Source organism: Python bivittatus, unplaced genomic scaffold (assembly GCF_059951505.1).
Source record: "Python bivittatus isolate LINGU-HERP-01145 unplaced genomic scaffold, Pbiv_v1 ctg000700_np1212, whole genome shotgun sequence".
NCBI lineage: Eukaryota > Metazoa > Chordata > Lepidosauria > Squamata > Pythonidae > Python > Python bivittatus.
This window is the reverse complement of record NW_028277098.1, coordinates 62,927,030-62,943,429: the sequence shown is the minus strand read 5'-3', so window position 1 is coordinate 62,943,429 and position 16,400 is coordinate 62,927,030. Positions and strand designations below refer to the sequence as shown.

Sequence of the window (16,400 nt, the reverse complement as noted above, 5' to 3'; positions counted from 1 at the left end):
ACAAGAACAGTTACTTTAGTAGACCAAGTTCCTACTTCTTATAATTTCAGGCATTGAAATGGATATGTGTGTGAGACAGATGGTTTATAATTGTACTAAGACATTATTTCTTTAGCTATTATATTACTGAATAAGCACTATTAGCTGAGTTTTTACAACATGGTAAACCATCATGGTTTACAAACCACAATGGCTGGGTTTGCACAACATACTAAACTAAAACTTAACCTATATTATAGCTTGGCACAATATGTGAATGCTTCCAATGTAAACCATTTCCTCCCTTCTTTCACCTTTACCATTTAAGAAAGCTTTGTATTTTTTAGCTTTGCATTAGTCATGTAAAAGGGCTACTATTTGAGCTCAGAAATTAGCCTGCAATACCAACTCTGAGAATCTATTAATTTATTCCCTAGATTTATTGTGCTATATTAGTAACAAGAATGTTGTCTAATCTGCTGGCCATATGCCAAGTACACATCAGCTCTGTTGAGGAAGTGTATGACTAAAGTATACAAAAACTACTGCATCACATCTAAGACAAGGTCAAATTCCACACCTGCGTTTTCTAAAGCAAGCTGTCATGCCAACTTCTATTTTAAGGCCTGGATTTATTCTGATCCTGTGACTACAGAGCATGCATGTGTCAGGCTATGCCAGAGAGCAGGATTTTTAACACAAGGTAACCGCTGGTACTCAAATCTAAAGCTCTTGAAAGCTAATCTCTCCACCCTTGACCTCAACATTACCTACCCAAAGTTCCTCTGATTTGCTCATCCCCATTCAGGTCCCTTCTACAGCCTGATTGGTATTGTTCAGATTTTAGAGGCAGGATATCTCTGAATACAAGCCCCCATGACAAACAGTGGGAGTATTGGATGTTGCACTAACACTGCTTATACATTTCCCAGAGGCATTTGTTAGGCTACTATTAAATGTATGGAAGCTTTACAGAGGGAGATCCAAAGTTGAAATAAGGAGGAATGTCCTGACTATGAAAGTTATTAAGCAGAGGAACAGCCTGCCTCCTAAAGTCAGGGGTGCTCCATCACTGAAGGTTTTCAAAAGAAGATTTGGATAGCCATTTGTCCAGGATGGTATGAGGATACCTGCACTGGGCAGGGGTTGAACTAGAAGACCTTGCAACCCTAGTGAAGGGATCAAAAACTAAATTGGCAATATCTAAATTGGCAATGTTAACTTCATAGCTTTAGAGCATGCGCGGAGTTTTCTATAGCCAAACTTCAATACTAACAGCACTTAGCGAAACTGCAAGAGGAAGCAACTAACCACAGATGAGCTAGCTCAGATAATAGGGAAAACTCCTCCCAAAGAGACTAAGTCTGAGGCCTGATAAGAGGAGGGAGGACCCAGAACAAGGGTCTGCAGGGACTGACAAGGTATAAGAGTTAGGGGGAACTCCTTTAAATTAATGTAAGCAAACAAGGGCGGGGAATAATGTATTCTGCTAAAGTTTCTTTGACTGGCTGTAAACTCATCTTCATTATAATGGTAATAAGTTCTGCCCTTTTAAAAATACTATAAAAGGCTGTGGTTTTGTCTCCAAGGGTGTGCCACCCTGCTCTCTCTTGGTGCATGGTGTGGGCACCCAGACTTTTTGCTTGGCCAAATAAAACGCTGCTTAGAGAAGTCCCTGCTTGAAGTCTCTTATTTTGTACTGCTGATTGATTTCAAGTTTTCTGGGTGGCCGTGAACCTTACACTAGGATTCTATGAAGGGCCACAGCTCTGTGATAAGACATGTTTTGTGTCCAGAAGATCCTGAGTTGACTCCCCAATTCCACCAGCACTGCTAACAAAGCCCCAGCCTGAGACCTTGGAAAGCCTCTACCAATTGAGTGTATGGACCAATATAAAGCTAGCTCAGTGTTTCTCAATCTCAGCAATTTTAAGATGTCTGGACTTCAACTCCCAGAATTCCTTAGCTAGCCATGCTTCAACTAACATGCTGGGTGAGGAATTCTGGGAGTTGAAGTCCACACATCTTAAAATTGCTGAGATTGAGAAACACTGAGCTAGATGAAACTTAATCTGATTCAGTGACTGTGCTCATGCAGCATGCTGAGACATATTTTTTTCAGTTCCTGTCAAAACACCATGTTAACCAAACCATGATTTATGAGGTTTCCCCACCACCACCCCAAGATCTGGATGGCCTCTACCCTGCTGTTATTAAGAAGAGCTGTGAAGACTTGGGTCTTCACCCAGGCCTTTGGCAATGGAGAGTGAGACCCCTTGCTTCATTCCATCCAGTCTGTCATTCTTATCTTTTTTTTCCTTTTATTGGTTTTATTTTAATTTCTTTGTTTTAATTGTTGTGAGCCACCCAGAGTCATTGGGAGTTGGGTGGCATACAAGTTTAATAAATCATCATCATCAAGTGAAATGTATGAACCCAATGTATTTAAATCACTCTATGATTCTGTGATTTGTCTCCTATGACAAGAGGGAGACAAGTCACAGAATCATAGAGTGGGAGGCATCCATTCAGGCTATGGAGTTCAAACCCTACCAACCCATCACCCTCCACTTAATATAAGAATTCTAGTTATAGTATCCCCAGCAGATGGGGATCCCCTGCCTTTTGCTTCAACTCATCCACTAAAGAAAGGAGACATACCACATTCTTGGATAATTTGTTCCATTTGTTTTACCATTGGGAAGTTTTTTCCTAATATTCAATTAGTAATCTGCCTTCCTGTAACTTAAACCCATTATTCTATATCATATATTCTGGGATTACAGAGAATAGTTAGGTTTTTTTTCATTGTGGTAGTTCTTCTGGTATGTAGAAAGTGCTATCCCCCCTCTTTTCTCAATGCTACATATACACCCACATTATTCAGACAAGGCCATTTACGTCTAACCCTAAATCGTAAAGCTCATATCAGCTAAAGGGCAAGGGAAGAAAGGGTTAAATATTTCTTTCAATGTACAATTGATAATTAGCAAGACCAACTGGGATGCCAGTCAGATAAACAAAGAATAATTGCATACATTTGCTAAACCACAGTATTGTTTGTTCATTTTATTTTGGCTTAGCTTCCCAATGCTGCTTATCAGGAAGCAAGCCAAGGCATGACATTTAAACTCACCAGTTGCTGTGTAATCAAGAACTACCACAAGAAACCATTGCTGAATTCAATAGTGTTGGACAATTTTCCTCCCATCTCCAACCTTCCCCTCTAGGGCAGGCTGTTGAGAAAATGGTTGGTCTGCAGCCTCAGAAACCCCTGGAAAAAATACATTATCTGGACCCTTTTCAGTCAGATTTTAGACTGGGATATAGTACTGAGATGACATTGATCACATTTGTTTATTATCTCTGGCAGGATTGAGATGGGGATGGTGCATCTATCTTGGTCCTCCTTGATTTCTCAGTGGTCTTCAATGTCATCAATCATGGTATCGTTCTGGACTGACTTCAGGGACTAGAAATGGGGAGCACAGTGTTGCAATGGTTCTCTTTCTTCCTCTGTGGCCAGTACCATCGATGTTGGTAGGAGGAAAAGAGATTTAGCCCTAGATCCCAACTTTATGGATCCTTCAGAGCTCTACACTCTCTTCTCTCCTATTTAACATCTACGTGAACCCATTGGATGAGGCTATCTTTTGGCATGGGGTTAAATATCATGAGGATGCTGGTGATACTCAGTTATACATCTCTACCCCAAGCTGACAAATTGATGTTCTTTCCCAGTGTCTGAATGGCAAAGAACAGGCTTCAGCATAACCCTAGCAAGACTGAGTGGCTATGGATTTTAGAGCTCCCTGGATCTGGGATCTTTAGTTAAGGATGAGGTAGCATTTCCCCAGAAGAACTAGTGTGCAATTTTGGGGGTCCTCTTGTACGTGTGTACAATTTTCTGTGTTTTTTATTTTGCTCGTTTTGTTCCTGTTTTAATATTATATTAGCTGTGCAGAGTCATAAACTGAGAGGTGGGCACCATATAAAATAAATTGACTAAATAAATAAATAAACTTGATCTGCAAGTTGGGTTGATTCTGGGTCTGAGTTAGATTGTTTTCCTCAAAATTACAAACATCTTTATAAACTCCCCTCCATTCTCTGTCTTCTTTTTACTTATGTCTGACTTGCAGGATCTGACTCTGGATCATTAGTTAGAGCCTTAAATCATACATGCACATGCATGCACATATACAACTTTTAAAAACAAAGATGAACATGTGCAATTATCTTTCTTTCTTTGAATTATGCTTACAGAATAAGAAAATGCAGAGTGTTTGCATCATTTCATTTTAGCTCTGGGGGAGTAGCCAAGCCACCAGGAATGATGGTGTGCTGTATCTTTCACTCTTTTTGTAGATTTCAGCTGTTAAATTAAGCTTTTTCCTCCCCTAAAGACAGCAAAGACTGGCACGTGTCCCTCAGAGGAACACTGTGTAAAGTAAAAGGAATCCAAATATATTTTGAAGAGTCAAAAGTGGATGAACTTCATCCCCACCCTAGTGGGGAGGAGGATAAAGATGAAAAGGGGATCAAAACATGGCTTCTAAATTTTCTATTGGCAGGGAGGATTCTGATTCAATCAGGTATTTAATTAAACATCTTAAAGAGGACTTGTAATGGGAGAAGTCTATAGCTCTGATAGCAACAGACCTTGCTGGTATGCCTCAACAATTTACTAAACAATTCCAAAAAATGTCATTTTGGGCTCTGACATCGCACTTTCTTAATCTATTTTTGCTACTTATCCTGAGTAAATATTAAGCCATGCAAGAGTTTTTGCTCACAGGCTGGGCATGTCCCTTCTCTGAGTTCTGCTGCCATTTCTTAGCCCTGTAGCCTCTGTTGCTCTTCCATGCCTCAACTACCACCACTAAACTCCATTACAAGGCTGACCACACATCCCTCCCATGCCCCTTAGGAGCGGTCAGAGATGTTAAAAGTGATAAATGAAGGCTGAACAATTGCCATTCTTCTCACTGCAGACAGAGCGCTAATATGGAGGCCTCCTGAGAAATATAGGTTTGCTAGATGGCACCTCTCAGAAATGCTGCTGCCGGAACATGTTTACAATTGCCCTGCACAGCCTATTGGCTGAGCTGCCATTCAAGGGAACTTGTGCTTCATTTCCGGGCTTAGCAGTTTCCCGGGACAGCAGGCTCTGCAGATAGCATGAGCTCAGTGTGATGGGAAAGGGAGTGCCGTGCATCATTCTCCCCAATTCCCTTCTTTGTGATGGATTTAGGAACGGCAGCCACCAGCACAAAAGGAAATGGTGTCAAACAGGAAGGAAAATGACCACATTAAGGGGAGGGGGAAATGATGGATTTAATGATAGCTCAGCTGGTCAAGCCTGGGACAAAGCAATGCCATGGTCAACGAAGCAGGGAAATTGAGATATGGGCAACTCTTACTGTAACATTCCATTATTGTTTTCAGATTTTCCTTACAATGTGTTTCATTATCATTAGGTGGAGTAGCCATTAACATTACACCATATAGGCCAGGATCAAACAGCTTACTCAAAATTACAAGCATCTTTATAAGCTCCCCTCCATTCTCTGTTTTCTTTCTACATCTGTCTTTCTTCTATTTCTGATCGTGGAATAGCATGCAGGAAAGATATGCCTCAGAATCACAAGAGGCCGTATGCTATGTCTCTGACACAGGTAAGCTCCCTAAAAAGGAAAGCTCAGCATATTCACAAAGGAACACACAAAAGTGGCAATTGTGGGGTAAACATCCTTTAAGTGATATTACAAATCTTTATCCCAGTCTCCTCCTACAAACCTAGATAAGCATTAAAATCCAAGATTCCTTCTCTACAGACAATGTCTGTCTCAAATCTACTATCTGATATCTTGACTGCTTTACCACTCTGCAAATCAAATAGTATTGGTCTTTGGAGCTAGATTTCCATTTACTTTCTGCCTCATGAACAGTAAGTGGGTACCATGCAATACAGAAGCAAAACACAGATTGGTGCAACGTCTGGCATGAGAACATTATTACTGCTTTGGAATTTATATTCAACAATAAAAAATTGGATTTTCTTAAAATAAATTTTTTTCTTTTCTTCAGAATTGTATAGACAATTGCCCAAGACCTATATTCCTATTACTTTTCTTCTGGATAAAGTTAGTAGGCACTCCTTGCATCCCATAGCAGTGCACTAGAGATGTTAATCTGCATAACCAATCCTATGCCTATTTCCTCATATATAATTTTGAGTTCACTAAGTTGATACTTGTCTCAGTTAATGTTACAGGAAGTCTAAATTAACTAAATGGGACTCACGTTAAACTTGTACCCATAATATTTAAGAAGAGAAGCAGATCTATTAAATGAGACCAAAACAAAACGGACACTGTTTTTGTATTTTATTAAATCAAGAATGAATATATTTGGAGGGGAAACTTGGAATTTTTATTTGACAGGTGGCTGTTTTGTCAGTTGAACAGCAGCAGCTGCATAGGAATCTAGCTTCATTACACAGGATATGAGGACACTTTAATCCCAGCTGTGCCTTAAATCCCAGCTGAGGGAACAACTGATTTCACAGTGGTGGGTTATCTATTATATCTTACAGAGCACAAGACCAGCATGTGTGAATATCATGACGAGACAATTCTATGTTTGTATGTTCTCAGGTCAGAGGGAATTGCACTTATCTCATACTCTGAACTTGCAGATAAGGAGACCAAAGACACTTATCCAGCAATGCCTACACAAGCCTTAGAGCTTTCAAGTGTTTCAGAAGTTTGGGCCAAAGCTTAGTAAATGTATTGCACTTATAACCAAAAACACATGGCAGGATAGAGGAAAGCTGAGACTTATACCTGTGCTAAGGTAACTATGCTAAATCAACAGCCAGGAGAGTAAAATCTGGATCCCATGTTCTGCTAAGCCACCATGTGGTTTGTTTGGGACTTAGCGTGTTGTGTGATCCCAGCCACTGTCATCTGTAAACCATAGGTTTATTCTATTATGATTCAACCAATAATGTATAGTTAAATCAAGCAAGATATAGTATATGTAATCCAGCCAAAGAGTACAGGTAGGTAAGGCAGATATATTTGCACATTCGAAGTCCATTCAAAGCCACACTTTAGATGGCCAATGGTTAACCACTGCTGGAACTATGTAACCAATCCCTGAAGCTGGCTGAATGGCCAAAGACAAAGAAAAGTAGACCCAGATTATATATGATGGCTAACAGCAGGAGCATATTGCTTCTATGATACCTGTGGCATAGATCTATTTGCTGTAGCTTTTTATGAGTATTAGACATTTGTTCCTGCCATCACAACCAGGAAGGTGAAATCTATTAATTCATGCAAAAAGGAGACATCAAGAATGTAGGGTTAATATTAGGGTGAACTTAGAAGAGGTTTCTGAAATCCCAATGGCGGTCTTCTTGCCCCATTGTATTTGGATTTTAATGATCCAGTTCACAACCTGACAAAAGTTCTCTGCCAGATCATATTGATCCCAGCGACAGTGTTTCAGTCTCCAGAGCTAGTTAAAATCAATATATTTTGGATATGGGTGCTGGGAGAGTAATCCTTAAGACTAAATTTTCTGAAATTTAATTTGACTTTTCTAATGCAATTTTTTTTGAGAAAACTGATTTGGAGGAAAAAGCCTGGAAAAAAAATCCTGAATAACTGGAAGCTTTAAGAACATTTTGTCCCCCCAAAATGTTATCAAAGTTGGGGGGGGTTGTCCAAATCCAGTTGCTAATTTGAAATGTCGATATTTCTCAACGATGTTTCTCCACTAGTCTGAGCCCTTGATCTCTACGAAATTTGCTGTTCAGTTTCAACATGGTGCTTCTTGCCCCTCCCCCCACTTGAACTGCAACAGTGAGATCCTACATACCAGTCTTGCATAAAGTCATTAACTACTTAACAACCCCTATCCTACTGCCTTCTAGGTATCATGAATTACAAACCTTATGAGACTCAGCCAGCAGAATTGGGAATTATAGATACTGAAGATAGACATATTAGTGGAGACACCAGATTTAGGAAAAATGATAAGCTGAAAATTCTGATACTTTCCCCAGTAATGATTTACTCACTGTGTGGTATCAGGAAGGAAGACAGGCTTTATATCACCACAGCACTGGCTAGATGACACTATGAAGTAGGGATCTGCAAAATTTGTTGATTTAGGAATGGAACATTCCAGAACATTCCATTCACCTTCCAGACCTTGCTGAACTCTGTCCTGGACCATGATGTTCTGGGGTGATTCAGTAATTTCTAGAATTAAGTCCTCTAAAGCAGAAGCAGTTCTAGGATTTATTTCTCCAAACTGGAACTTCGTGGTTTGGAAGAAAGTTTGGCATAGTTGGGAGTTCTCCAAAATGTTCCTTTCTGAACTGATAAATTTTGCATATCCACACCATAATGTCATGTCTGTGAGTCAAGCTTGACTCCTAATATTAATATGCTTGTGTAGTTTTCTTGGCAACAAAAGGAAATAGTTTGCTCTTACCAACTTCTGAGATATTTTTTCAATTTCACAATCCTGGGATTTCTGGTGGTCTCCCATCTAAGTACGAACTAGTCCAAACTTCCTTAGGCTTTCAAGATCAGCCAAGGCTGGGTAGGTGCCAGAACCTATTATAAATGGGAACATTCCTATAAATCACTAAGTAAAGAAATTTGGAAATATCCATGTGAGAATATCTAGTATATGGGATCACTGAGAGCAGGTATCTGATTGAGAAAAGTTGATAACTTACTATTAGTGGTTTCTGCTTTCAAAAGTATCTGAAAACCTTGGCATCTTACCCAGCTCAGCTCCAAGACTGTGGTGAAGGAAGAGGAGTCTATGGGTCATTCCCCCTTCTTGAATGTCAAGTTTTGTTTTTAACAAAAAAGCAAGTTTTCCTAACCATTTTATTTGTGAAGACATAAGGAAAAAACATCAGGCAATTTTCCTCTCAGTTGCTCCCCAAAAAACATTACAATTAAATATCATAGAAATATTACTGGTGGTTTTTTATATAAAAAAATTAGAAAATTGAATGCTAAAAGTGCCTTTTTCCTCTCCCTTAGCATAGATAACATATTATATTTACAGTATTCAGTGTTCCCCTTTTCATATTTCTTCTGTTGTTCTCAGAAAAACTAAATATCAAATCCTAAATTTTACACAAATATATTCTCAAATAAGCACTTTGTGTTAAATTAGAAGATGGTGATTTTGTCACATAAGCATTTAGGTCTCTCTGAGCCTCTAGTTTCAGAAACTTTATCAGAGGATGCTCCCACACAGAAAACCCCAGAATGAATTTTGCCTTGCAATAGGGGTCTCTACCGGTGCATTCCATTGTACTCTCTCCAGCTGGCCAACAGGAGGACAAAAGATGGCAGCTGGCTGGCACCCACCTCCGTGTCGTTGTTCTTGCAAAAAGAAAAAAGAAAAAATCCCCACCTAGTCACCATCTGTGGGAAATGACAAACTACACCTCAGACTGCCTAGAGCAGCGTTTCTCAATGTTGGCAACTTTAAGATGTGTGGACCTCTAGCTGGGGAATTCTGGGAGTTGAAGTCCACACTGCTTAAAAGTTGCCAAGGTTGAGAAACACTGGTCTAGGGAGATGGTGGCAAGCCATTTCAATTATTGGAAGGAGGGGAAAAATCTCAACAACTGGGATACTAAACTAAATTAGTCAGAGAAGAAATGTAATCAAAACAATCTTTAGGTAGCTCATTGTTGCTGCCTGAAGTCACTGAATAACAGTATGGTAACTGAACGAATGAGGAACAGTCTTAATTAAGCTGCAGAAACACCACATCTTACCTATCTTTACTGGACAGGCTCCCATTAATTCCTTGGTGTTTTTATAATTCTCACTATAACTGGTAATATATCATCTTTACCTATTGTATTTTTACTTTGAAAAGAATTTGCCATTTTAAGGGAAAGAAAGGGGGGGAGCTAATTCCTATATGTTTATCAGGTTTGATCTAAAAATATGTCCGTAATGCCCAGATGCCCTATGGATATATAAAGTAATACTGTAATAAATAACACTTCTTTAGCTCTAGCGCTTTAGCATTTCTTTCCTCTAGCATAGGCAGAGTGAATGAAGCTAGCTATTTAAAAAAATGGGGAGGGGGGTTTGAAAGATTTTCCATAAGTCATTTAATTGACACTGTCAGGTTATATTTTTAAGCATTCTCCTTGGAAGAATGCTTGAAAATATAACCCGAGAGCGTCTCCTTCTCCATGAAATAAATGGAAATCTTGCAATATTGAAAAGTGATTGAGGCAGCTACTTCCTGCAGCCTTTCTAAACAGAAAACAGAAGGGGAAAGTATGCATAAAATAAATGCAGTGAAATATGCATGTATTTTTCATATTGAACCCAAACGGAAACTCCATGCTACTTCCTATGTAACTGTACTTTACATAAATACAGGGAACAAGTAGATGACACAGCTTTTGTTGTCTCTGACTCAACTCACTTCACAATTTAATCACACTGTATTCTCCCTTGAACCTACAAGCCCCTATCCAGGTCTCCTGATCCATTTGCCTCAGGACAGAGTACATGTGTGGTGTCATATCTGAAAATTAATCTTTGGCAGTTAACTCCTTTCTCTATTTCTTTTTCAGGAGTGTGAGGCTTGGCTGTGTAGATGCTACAACATGACAGTAGCATTTGCACACTGGACTATTCTACTTCAAGGTAAAATAAATCATCTTAGAGCAATTACAAATGTAAACAGAAAGACTAGTCAGTGTTAACTCCTGATAGCCACATCATGAAGTTTTCTTCGTAGCCTTACAGAACTGGTTTGGCATTGCCTTTTTCCCTAAATGATTTTTCAACTTTCCAGACTAACTTACAGTGCTTGGATTACCTGGTGGTCTATCATCCAAGTCCTAACACGGTGCCACCCTGCCTGCCTCTATGCCCAGACAAGGTCGGCCAAGTGCCGCTACCCGTTAAAAGACACAAACCCACTGAGAGATGTAAACACTTTCTGGGAACAGAAAACTAGTCTATCGAGAAACAGAGCACTTCTCCCTAAAGAGCTAGATTCCCGCTTTCAGGGATGTTGGCTTTAGTTAAGGATATTTTAAAAAGTTATTTTCCCTCTTGCACTCTAAAGAAGGACAATGTAATCGTTTCATTCCGCTACCTCCGATTGACAATTGCTGTCCGTAATCCCTCCCAAATCGCTGCCGGGACCAAGTACTGCCAGCTGTGCAAATGCTCTTCCCTAAAGCGCCAGCGCCCCGAACACCCCGTTCCAAACAGCTGCCGAAACTCCCCAGGAAAGGAACGCCACGGCGTTCGCCGCGAGCACGTGATTGGCTCCCACCCTGCCAAGCCCGCAACCCATCTTCCGTCTCTCTTCACGGCAAGAAGGGAAGGCGTCCTGCAAAGCCCGCCTCCTCCCCTGCTGCGGTTGGCTGGAGCAGCTACCAATCCGCTCCAGAAGCTCGGAATTGTCATTCGTGTCAGCGGTGTAGAACCAATAATCGGGAAACAGGCGGACAAGCATTGGAGGCGAGTGATGTCAATTTCCTTAGTGTGGGAGGGGTTTAGATTTAGCCCGCCCCTCTCTTGCTCCGCTCGCAGCAGCGGCTTCTCAGTCCCAGCTCTAATTGTAAGCCAGCAGTCGCAGGGAGAGGTGAGCGGGGGGAAGGCTAGATAGCGGAACCCAGAAGTGGAATCAGGAAGCCGAATTGGGATGCAGGTAGGCTCGTTCGCTGCCTAAGTGGAACTAAGGCAAGTGGTGGAAGTAACGATGCAGGTTCCAGAGGAGGCTTTAAAAGTACAGGCAGTGGGATTGGATAGGGAAGGGGGGGGGCGTTGTGGGTACCTATTCTGTAGTGTTTTTCTTCCCGCCTTCCTGCCCCCTTTCGTCTTCCTGCCCCCTTGCACCCGGGGCTTGCGTTTTGGTGGGAGGACCAGACTGGTTTATTTTGGATAATGGCTGTGGATGCTGGTTAAAGAAGCAGGGTCCCCGTGACAGTAGACGGCTGTTCTCTTCTTTGGGGGGCTACAGTCGTTTCTGGGTATCACTTATAGGGATGTAATTCTTTCGGGAGGGGAAGGTTTTGTTGATGGTAGTGTGTTACGGGAAAGGGAAGGATAAGCAGGTTAGGACGTGTGTGTTGGGTAACTGAGATGTTTCCCTGGATTTTGTAATAGGATGCTGACAGTATGGATTAGAGTGATATAAAGAGCATTAAGGGAGGTATCTGACTAAATTATGCATGAATTAAATCTGACTTTCTGATGGGGGAAAGTCAGGTCATCACGAATATCAAGGGCCTGCCGGTGGATCTCAGAACATGGGCTGCTAAGAGATGCTAAGAGATGAAGGAAAGGAGATGCATTGAGATAAGGTAGAATATCGCTTTCAGAAAACATTTGTGAAACTTGGTGGGATACTAGGTTATCTTTATTTCATGGAACTGAATGATTAAGAAGCCATTGTCTGACTCATACGTAATAATAATTTATTACTTGTATGCCACAACAATCAAACAAGGAAATTACAATAAAATCAGTAAAAGATAAAGATAAAAAATGGCAAGCACGATGAAGCAAGGGGTCTCACTCTCCCTCACTAAAGGCCTGGGTGAAGACAGCACATTTCAAATTTCTTTGACTGTAAAGTTAGATTACAAAGCTGTTTGAGAGCAAGCCTCTGTCCAGTGTTCACTCCTTATGGGTGAACTTTTAAACTCAGATTTAAAGTCTCTTTCCAAAACATTAATGTTATTTATTGCCTATACTAGCATGGAAAATGCCCAAGTTTTTTGCTTGTTTGTTTCATAAATTAATAATTAATGTAAATTGCAAATATAGCATTAGGAAGCTTGGCAGTTTCAGAGTTTAATTAATGCAAGCATATTACGCTTGTGGACCAGTGAGAGCTCATATAACATTACAGAATTTTGACCATATGGCTGGTTGATGTTCCATGGGTTTTGAAAAAAAACTGTATTCAGAATGACTCCAGAATTCACATAACAAAATTGCCTAACTAATGACAATATAATTGCTTCTAGGATTTAGTGTAAAGCAGTTAAAAATGTGTTGGGCTATGGTGTGTTGAAGTGACTTGCTACTTGTAGGATTCCTTGTACAAATATAAAACTAGCTCATTAAATGTCTTCAGTAAGTTAAATTATGTGTAAGAATTTGGGGAAGTGCACCTACATAAGGAGTTGGGGAGCTCAGGCTCAAGGAAACTCTTACCTGGCCCTCTTGACATAATGAAACTCTGGCTGTTATCACATAGCACACTAAGTCACACTTTGCTTAACCATGATTTACTCACTGTTATGGATGAATTAATAAGCTGCAAAACACAGTGGTCTAAAATAAGGTTAGATAATTTGTGGCTCAGTATATTTAACAAACCTAACTAGTGTGGCCAATCCATGGTTTAGTGTGTTGCATGAGCCTATGAAATAGGGTTAATTCAATAAAACATGGATTAGAGTATTGTGCAGACAGAGCCAGAAAACAGAACATAGAATTTATGCTCTAAACTAAAATTTGTTCACAACTGTTAGCTGTTGGATTAATAAACACAACAACACAGCAGAGGGCAGTAGCGTACATACATTAACACATTCATGTTTCTGCTGTAAGTTTCCCTGTTTCCATACTTATTCCACACAAAAACTGTCAGGTGTTTGGCTTCATATCCCCAAAATGCCCCAAAGATATAGCTTGCTGGCTACATTCAATTTCAAGGATATTCATTGGCTGAAGTTACACTGGGTCGCTAACAACAAATAATAGTCTCATCCTCTGCATGCGGTATGTCCTGTGACTCTGATATATGATGATCTCAAATGGGGTTTAACATAAAAGGAGAGGGAAGGAGGGGCTGGGCAGACGTGATGGTGACAGCGGAAACATATGGGCCTCTTCCTTTGCAGCTGCTGTTATATTGACATACGTGTGCATGTAGGGTTTTTTATTTTTTATTAGCATAGAGAAAATAAAGCTAATACACAGGAGGGAAGAACAAAATGAAAAGAAACAGTTTTTCTACAATTGCTGAAAATTATGTCTTTTCCATTTTTCTATTTTTAAGGTGAGAACAGTGTAATCCTTGAAGAGTCTATGAAATACTTTGTCATTGCTAACATTGGAGAACCGGCAGTGTAAGCCTATCCAGGGACTTCATGTTGCTTTAAATAAAAACCTTAATTGCCCTGGCTTGTAAAGTGCAAGATACCCTTTCAGAGAAAGGGGCAGCTCTTCTTACAGGCAACCAATAGCCTAGCTGTCCTACAAGAACGTGAACTGGGAGTTGGGAGAAGGCAAGATGTTAACCAAGCCTTTCATAATCACCTAGGATCACATAGTAGTATGTCAGCTCTGACAGAACTAGCATTTTCCATTCTAGAAAAGAGGTAATATAAGAGTTTGATTTTTCCTTCAAACTTCTGGATGATAGAAACTGACCGCAAAGCTGAATTCAGATTTTATTCTATTTATCTTTGTTTTTTTTTAAAGCTTGGATCCAAATTAATTTCATGCCATTTTTAAAGACTAATATACGAAGTGCCTTACTGAAGGATCTCTTTTCTCCACTCTGAAGAGGAACTGAACTGTTCTTAGCAGCCACAGTGAAACAGAGCCTGAAATCAGCACACCACTTTGGATTATGTTCTGGAAAATTGCAGACCAAAGAAGCCAATAATCTGGGTGCTTTATGTTGTGTATTAAGTGTGCTGGATGTTCTTTGCTGGAGGTTAGAACTCCAGGAAAGGTGAACCATAGTGGATTTGATTTTATTGGAAACTGCTGTAGTTTCTCTGCTGGCTCTGTGTCTGGCATCTCCAGTTCTGAATTGTGCTTGATGGGGGTTTTTCCTAGGGGTGCCAACTTTGCAACTAAGGACAGAATACCAGAGTTGGGAGACTTGGCTTCTATGTGCCAAAAGCCATATCAGCTTAACCCCCAAACAAAAGTCTGTTGTTCTAACAGTTGCCTTCTATACTATATCAAGAAGGAGAACTACATAATTGTGCAACGTAACGTCTAAGATGGAACTCAAAGAGGCTCATCATGCCAATGGAGTGGTGCTACCCATTGTTGCTGGGCCTATAGACTGTCTCTCCAGCCCTGACCGAGAACATCTCGTCGAGTCTTCAGAATTTTTAGGACCAGAAGAAGGAGGAGGCATGGAAGTGGTGGTGATAGAATCCCGAGCCAATGCCAAAGGGGTGCGTGAAGAGGATGCCCTGCTGGAAAATGGCAGTCAAGCTACTGAAAGTGATGATACTAGTACAGACCGGGGCCCGGAACCAACCTCTCCTCTCAAAGAGACTTCCTTTTCTATTGGGCTTCAAGTCCTCTTTCCATTCCTGCTGGCAGGGTTTGGAACGGTAGCTGCTGGAATGGTGCTGGATATTGTGCAGGTAAGACCGAACTCCTTCATAAAGCATGGTGTGAGATTCTTAATTCTGAGTTTGTAAATTTACTGCTAGTGGCTTAATCCCACACCTTGTATCTGTTAAATACCAAGCAAGCAATTATGATGTATGTCTAAGTTTCCTTCCTAGTTAGTAGATTGCACATTCTGGAGTCAGAGATATTGCTGCTATTCTTTAATTGATTCTTAAATCAATTAAGAATCCCCCCCTTAAGAATTAAGGGAGGGAGGAATATCTGCAGTTCCTGAATTCTCTATTCATTCTCTGTTCTCTTATTCATTCAAGATCCATCTGATAATTCTCAATGTTAAGCAATTTCAGTAAGTTTCCAGCTCTTATAATAAAGGAGTATTTTAAAATCTTTTCAGGATTCTCCTCAAAGCTCATACTCTAGATAATAAATAGAAAAAAAGTGTCCTAAGTCGTCATAACCTTTTCAATATTTTCTCTGTGTGTCAACTGGTGGTAAAATGTGTATCTGCGGAATTGTCCATCTGAGATGACTCAAATTGCTGCAGTAATTAGCCAGTGATCAAAGCTGGTGATGATATAAATGCTGACAAATCACAGCAACTGCTAGATGGCTAAAAGACGACTGTAGCTGAGAACTCAGAAGCTTCCTTAAGGTTTTGCATGTGTTAACTCTGATTTGGCTGTGCCCAAATTCACATTCCTCTTTCTGTACAATAAATATTAAGAAGGCAAGCACAGTTGAGGCTTCCAGCAGACTTGCTGAAATCCTATTTGGCATGTGAGAGTTACCCACTTTTCAAACAAAGTTACTGAATTTCTAGGATTCCAGTGTCACTGCCCTCCAAACTGCCTGAGCAATGAGAGTTTGTGGTTGGGTCATATTAAAGTTCAGGGATCTATCTTTTTTGTTTCATTTATTCAGGAGTAGGTTTTTGGATTTGCAGAATCTAATTTATGGTTTTATAGGAAATGGTCAATGGCGTACTATAGTCATCTGATC

General features: G+C 40.2%; 1 protein-coding gene and 1 long non-coding RNA gene across 8 annotated transcripts in view; one reads left to right on the top strand and one right to left on the bottom strand.

Annotated features, from left to right (window-relative positions):
• Positions 1 to 11,378, bottom strand: part of LOC148214231 (uncharacterized) — a 37,298-nt gene extending 25,920 nt beyond the window's left edge. For all 3 annotated transcript variants that reach the window (XR_015798533.1, XR_015798534.1, XR_015798535.1), the window contains exons 1-2: positions 11,155 to 11,378; positions 8,491 to 8,615 (exon numbers count right to left, since the gene is read on the bottom strand). This is a non-coding gene — a long non-coding RNA (uncharacterized LOC148214231). The remainder of the gene's footprint in view (positions 1 to 8,490; positions 8,616 to 11,154) is intronic.
• Positions 11,379 to 11,578: 200 nt separating this feature from the next.
• SLC41A1 (solute carrier family 41 member 1) overlaps positions 11,579 to 16,400 on the top strand; it is a 38,128-nt gene continuing 33,306 nt past the window's right edge. The window contains exons 1-3 of one of the 5 annotated variants that reach the window (XM_088153280.1): positions 11,579 to 11,715; positions 14,080 to 14,401; positions 14,505 to 15,412. In XM_088153280.1, the coding sequence (XP_088009406.1) occupies positions 15,038 to 15,412 (375 nt within the window). In that variant the 5' untranslated portion in view covers positions 11,579 to 11,715; positions 14,080 to 14,401; positions 14,505 to 15,037. Of the gene's footprint in view, positions 11,716 to 12,268; positions 12,371 to 14,079; positions 15,413 to 16,400 lie in introns of those variants that run through there. The other 4 variants (XM_088153281.1, XM_025176476.2, XM_025176473.2 and 1 more) reach the window with 4 other exon arrangements.